The 6679-nt window shown below is 43.4% G+C and overlaps 1 protein-coding gene across 1 annotated transcript; it reads left to right on the top strand.

Moving 5' to 3' along the window:
- Nucleotides 1–3876: 3876 nt before the first annotated feature.
- Nucleotides 3877–4869, top strand: Mc5r (melanocortin 5 receptor). The gene has a single exon (XM_008825935.1). It carries the CDS (start codon nt 3892–3894, stop codon nt 4867–4869), a length of 978 nt encoding a protein of 325 aa, XP_008824157.1. The 5' UTR covers nt 3877–3891.
- The last annotated feature ends 1810 nt before the right edge of the window (nt 4870–6679 follow it).

Raw genomic sequence — 6679 nt, 5'->3', positions numbered from 1 at the left:
AACTTTTATCTAATCCTTAAAAGATTTTAGGGTTACCTCTTCAGAGGGGGAAATGTTAGAGTAGCCAAAAGCCCCATTTAAAAAAAAAAAATCAAAGAAGAAGAAAGAGTACATAAAGTTATCAGAAAAAAGTGATGGGGAGATATGGGAGGTGTTGGAGGGGAGGAAGCGGTCATGGATCTGATCAAAACACCTTATATACATGTATGAAATTCTCAATAAATTATTTATGCATTAAAAAAGACATTATGACTGCAATCCTAGCTACTTAGGAGCTCGAGGCAAGAGTACCAGAAGTTCAAGTCTTGCCTAAGCTGCAGAATGACTTCAAGATCAACTGGAGTAGTGTGTGTGTGCGTGTGTGTGTGTGTGTATGGCCGGAGCTATAGCTCAGTGGTAGTAGGGTGCTTATGTAGCAAACATGAGACTCAGCATCACACACAAAAAAAAGTGAGAAAAGAAAAAAGAATTTGCTGAGATATCCTTCAAATGATGTTGTGCTGCCCTGCGGGGGTTGGCTCCAGTCTTCTTTAGCCATTGGCTCCTTCTAGGTCAGCCTTGGCCATGTCCTGCCAACGCTTATACTTTTTCAGAGGCAGACTGACCCCTAGTCACCAGCCAGGCAGAGTACAGAGGCTCCCACTCTGCAGACCCTGGTCTCAGAGTCTTCCCCAAAGTACTGTGCACAGGAAGTTCTTGTAGTCCACATCTTAGTAACCTCCTGGGACCAACTAGATATTTCACCCTTGGAAGCTCCACAGATGTATCTTCACAAGTTCAGGGGTTTTGAACTAAGGTGCCTTTGAACTAAGGATCACCATTCCTGTCATTTATTTATTTATCATTGAATTTATTTGTTTGTTTCATTTGTCTCAAACAGGGTCTCACTTTGTATCCCAGGTTCTCCTGAAACTCATGACAATTCTACAGACTCAGATTTCTAGTGTCAGAATTATAGGCATAAGCCACCATATCAGAGCGGTTTATTCAAGAAATAAAGTGAAACACTGAGTTTGTTGTATGGTTGTGTTGACCTTTAACTGAGAAAGGAGTTGCTCTTGTGGAATTCCATAGGCTGCCTTGTATGTATTATATGTTGTTGTTAGGATGCTATTTGGGAGGCAGTAAATTTACAATGACAAAGACAATTGTAAAGCTTAGTCTGTATCTTCCCAACTCCATTAACACCGATCCAATTATTTCCTGCAAGAAACAGGTAATTCCTACCCTCTTAAAGTGCTTGAGAATAGAAAAGTAATCAAAATCTCTGCCCAGTCTACTTAATAAAATCAGGATAATCTAAATGCTCAAATCTGATAACAACATCATGAAGACAAGAAAACTGAAAATCAGGGCCTGGAGAGATGGCTCAGCAGTTAAGAGAACTGGATGCTCTTGCAGAGGACTAGGGTTCAATTCCCAGCACCCATATGGTAGCTAACAACCACCTGTAACTCCAGTTCCAGGGGAATCCAGTGCCCTCTTCTGACCTCCATGGGCATTGCATGACATGGGTGCACTTACATACATGCAGGCAATACACATTAAAAAATAAAAACACAAGTAAAATATTTAAAAAAGGAAACTGCAAATCAAATCCAACATCTTGAAGGAGCAATACCTGCTGGCTATGAGGGCTCCTTACAGTGGCAATAGCCTGCTGGAAAAAGTGTGTGACTGCTCAGCCTTCAAATCTTGTTACAGTTGGAAACTTGCTTTTGCTATATAGCCCAAATTTGGGTCTCTCCTTTGTGAGATGGGAATGATAAAAAATACACATTTCCTATAGTTTTTGTAAATATTAAGAGAAGTTTAGCCTTCAATCCCAGCACTCTGGAGGCAGAGGCAGGTGGATCTCTGTGAGACAGAGGACAGCCTGGTCTACATGGCCAGTTCCAGGCCATCTGGGGCTACAGGGAGACCCTGTCTAAAGAAGACCAACTTCCCCCAAACCCCATCCAACAACAACAAGAACCCCACAAAAACAAACCCCAAAGAAACAAGATCATCTATACAGATGGACATCACCGTGCTCAGAGCGGAAGGCACAGTGATGGGTGGTCCAACACCTAACTTTTGCAGAAGATTCTGCTTTGAGCACTTCACTGGGAAGTCAGCTCCTTTTGCGTCTCTGTCTCTGATTGTGAAGCCATTCCTGTTTCATATTCCCTTTTTCATACATACAGGCTCAGTCTCCAGTTAAGAAACCTCTCCACAGCTGTCTCCATAATAAGATTCTCAGTACCAAAGGACCACCCAGCCTGTGGTCTCCTATATGTGTGTGTTTTCCGGAGCTTCCAGGCTCTGGCTTTCTTAGGGACATCAGGCATGCTGGTAAACTGCTGTCTCTCTGAGCCGGGCGTATCAGTGCCTTAGAAGAAGAGGAGGAAAAGCAAAGACAAAGACTAGCTGTAAAATCCAGGTGTGAGCATTTTGCGGGGGGGCGGGGGGGCGGGGGAATTGTCACACCGAAAGCATCCCAATGTTTGACCACTAGGTGGTACTGTAAATCCAGATTCCCAGGCTCTGTGCTGGAGCCCTGAACGAGGCTGGGTCAGTCAGAGAGGCTTGATCTGGGCTGGCAGGAGCTGCTTAAAGGCGGAGAGGAGAGGTGCTAGGCTACGCTGGGAGGAGACCTCACCTGGTGATGGCCCTGCTGTGCTGCTGCGTCCGCGCAGGTGTCCGCCAGGCGCCCAGGGAGAGAGAAGCGTTCAGTGAGGACGCCTGGCCCGGATGCAGGACCGGAGCCCAGGAGGAGCACCGGTAAATACGCCCAACTCTCTTAAGTCCTAGAAACTTCCTGGAAAGAGTGAGAAAGTGTGCTCACCTATGTGTGACGGGGGGCAGGATGGGTGAGCCAGCATGTGCAGGAAGTTTGTATAGCAGCTAGATATGGTGTTTAATGTAACAGTAGAATTAGTCCATACCTCTTGAGACCTAAGTGTATAACTAATGATTACAATTGAATAAATTTATCTCACTGTTAATACAGTGAGAATGCTGAGTTTCTAGCTCTCGCTCAAGAAGTGTTCTAAGTTTGGAGGGCAAAGTACTTTTTTTTTTTTTGAACATAAACCATGAGAGAGAAATAAAACAACACAAGAGGTCTTGTTTTATTATTTTACAAATATTTCTTCATACTGTGCTCATGTGGAATTTATGAAATTAGTAATCAGGTTTCATGAACTGCAGATTATGCTGGATTCAAGGAAAATATCTAATGAGGGAAGAACACCATGCTTTTTTGTACTTGGCATATGTGCAAAGTAAGCTTACACATTGAAGGCAGCCACTTCTGTGTGTCTTTATGCTCAAACCAAGCGACCACTTCTTTTTAGTCTTAGTTCCAACCATGGAGACCTCAGATTGTGGAGGATTTGAAGAGTCCTGGCCAATGATGAGAACACACACATCTGTCTTAAGAGAATTTTCTTTGTATGTTCTTCAGAAATCTGAGCTCAGTTGAACAAAGTGTGGTGCCCCAGAAATATAAAAATCTGGCGAGTGACTAGGATTTTTATAGACTTCAGAGACACTTTGAGAGTGAGCTTGGGTGTTGGGAGACCAGGAATGGAAGGTAAAGCTGTGATTGACACAGAAATGAAAGCTGCTTCTCTAGGAGGAGAGTGACAGAATGAGTGTATATCAAGAAGAGGCTTGTGAAAACATTAAGCCTAATGTTGGAGGGACAGCAAGTCAGGAACACAAGTCAGAATGGGACAAGGTAGGCTAGTGCTTCTGTGTGTTGTGTGTACCCATCCATTTCCTAGGCATGCATGCTGTGGGTATACTAGCATGATTTGTGTGTTGCTATAGTGTATCCTTAATCCTTTAAAATCATGAAAAACCCCTGTCTTACAGTAAATTTGATGGAAGCATTTTCTTACAGCAATGAACTCCTCATTTCATCCACATTTCTTGGATCTTACCCTGAATGACACAGAGGGCAACTTTTCAGGACCAAACCTCAAGAACAAGTCTTCGCCCTGTGGAGACATGGGCATCGCTGAGGAGGTGTTCCTGACTCTGGGCCTCATCAGCCTCTTAGAGAACATCTTGGTCATTGGGGCCATAGTGAAGAATAAGAACTTGCACTCACCCATGTACTTCTTTGTGTGCAGCTTAGCGGTTGCTGACATGCTGGTGAGCACGTCCAATGCTTGGGAGACCATCACCATATACTTGATAAGTAATAAGCACCTGGTGATAGCAGACACTTTTGTGCGTCACATTGACAATATATTTGACTCCATGATCTGCATTTCTGTGGTGGCCTCCATGTGTAGTTTGCTGGCCATTGCAGTGGACAGGTACGTCACCATCTTCTATGCCTTGCGCTACCCCGTCATCATGACGACAAGGCGCTCAGGGCTGATTATTGCATGCATATGGACGTTTTGCACAGGCTGTGGCATTGTTTTCATCATTTACTACGAATCCACTTATGTTATCATTTGCCTCATCTCCATGTTCTTCACCATGCTGTTCCTCATGGTGTCTCTGTATATACACATGTATGTCATGGCACGGACTCATGTTAAGCGGATAGCAGCTGCCCCCAGATATAGTTCTGTGAGGCAAAGGGCCAGCATGAAGGGTGCCGTTACCCTTGCCATGCTGCTGGGAGTTTTCATTGTATGTTGGTCCCCCTTCTTCCTTCATCTCATCTTAATGATTTCATGCCCTCAGAACATCTACTGCTCCTGCTTTATGTCTCATTTCAACATGTACCTTATACTCATCATGTGTAATTCTGCGATTGATCCTCTGATATATGCTTTCCGTAGCCGAGAGATGCGGAAGACCTTTAAAGAGATCATTTGTTGTCATGGCTTCAGACCAACCTGTAGGCTCTCTAGCAGGTGTTAAACATGCTTTTCTCCTCTCTGTGGGTGTCATCCCTTAGAGTCAGTTAGGTGCAGCCAGGCAGAAAGCAAGACCACTAGGAATCTCAAATGTATTACCCTTTATCTCTTTTAGCTCAAATTCATGCTGATGTACTCTTTTTTTTTTTTTTAAAACTGTGGCCATTGTGTGTCAAAAGTATGCACACATTGCTTGTCCCCACTTGGGAATGGCCTGTGACAATTCCTGGTTGTCTTTTGTCACCCTACTCTTTCTCCACTCCCCTTCCATTTCCAGGGTTCTCTGTCATCCTCTACCTAGGGAATGAACAACGTCCTGAGTGAGATTCTAAGCATGAAACATAAGCCCTGAAGAGGTCTCCATCACATATGATTGTTTTTTTTCTCCTAAAGTGGTCAAAGGCTGGATGCACCTTTTCTGCATTCTTTTCGGGGAAAAGGAGACAGCTCCTTTCCATTTGAAACTCCCTGGTCATTGTTATAAACATCTCTACAGCTCTCCTTTTCGAGACTTTAGGTTTGATGGCTTGTATTTATAATAGTATGAGGATTAAGCTTACCTAATTGTACTTCTGTCCATCCATCACAGTTTTGCACTTACCCAGACATAAAGTTCTATGCCACAAATCATGCTTATGTTTTCTGAAAATCCCTATGACTTCCTCACTGTCTTATTCTGCCACAATTCAAGGTTCCCAAGAAATCGCTTGAGGTAATATCAGAAGCTATACGTGTTGCATCTCTTGGTGCCAGAAGCCTTGTCACTGTGTGCTTTGTAGTATCTGAATCTGACTTTAGCAATCATCAATGTTTGTATCCAGGGATTTCAATTTTCTCTAGTCTGGAATGGAGGAAGAAAACTCAAGCTCAGATTCTAACTCTGACATTCACTGGCTATGTGGCCTTATACAACTTCACGTCAGATTCCACACCTGTCCTGACCTTGTATATGGCCAAAAGGACTGCTTGGAAGAATGTGAGAACTTCTTATATCTTTGCAAAGCACATAAGGATTTTCTTTGTATTTTAGAGCAAAATTCCATAGAGGACCAGAGAATGAAGGCAGGACACAGGTGTTAGTGGACAGAGCCGTGTCCATCAGGAGGCCAGTTTTGCTCAGAGCGGCAGTGTGGCCTCTGGGTTCCAGCGTTCTCATCTGAAACGAAGGGTGCAAGTTCCTATATCTCACGTGGTAGATTCCTTTGATAGTATCTTGGTATAGTATTTTCTCTTTGGTTAATCAGTCTCATTTAGACTTCTCCCAAATGGAAGAGAAAGTTTAAATAAAGCAATGGGCAGAGGCTGTACAACAGTGAGACATCGCTATGAGTGACCCTTTCTACTGATTCCGCTAAGGGCAGAATAACTTTCTGGGTATACTTGCATAAATAACTTATGGACATGACCACCCACCCTGCTGGGATCTCAGTAGAGAAAAAAAAATGGTGCTGGTATAAAAAGTAAAGTGCACGAGAGGTTGAAATCTTCAGAAAACGAGGTTGCTTGCCCCTTTTGAAGGGGGCAGCTAGCCTTTCAATGCTTCTTGTTCCTTTTTGCTCACATCTGTCAATCAGAAGTGTTTTCTTTGTAACTCCTATAGAAAATACAATCCAATGTTGCTGTGGGTATCACAGGAGTATGGGCTGTATGAAGACTGCCTCACATCTGTACCTAGTGAGCACTCTTTAATGTTTGTTGTTTGTGTGTTTTTAATGTTTCACACTGCATCTTCTGCCTGATATTCTTGAATACTAAGAAAGGTGATTAGAGTTCCAAGCCTAGGAGTAGAACAGAAAGCTGACCTCTGTGGTTAA

The sequence above is a fragment of the Nannospalax galili genome, unplaced genomic scaffold, assembly GCF_000622305.1.
Source record: "Nannospalax galili isolate Female #2095 unplaced genomic scaffold, S.galili_v1.0 scaffold169, whole genome shotgun sequence".
NCBI classification, from domain to species: Eukaryota; Metazoa; Chordata; class Mammalia; order Rodentia; family Spalacidae; genus Nannospalax; species Nannospalax galili.
Note: the sequence above shows the minus strand (reverse complement) of the source record. Positions and strands in the feature narration are given on the sequence as shown.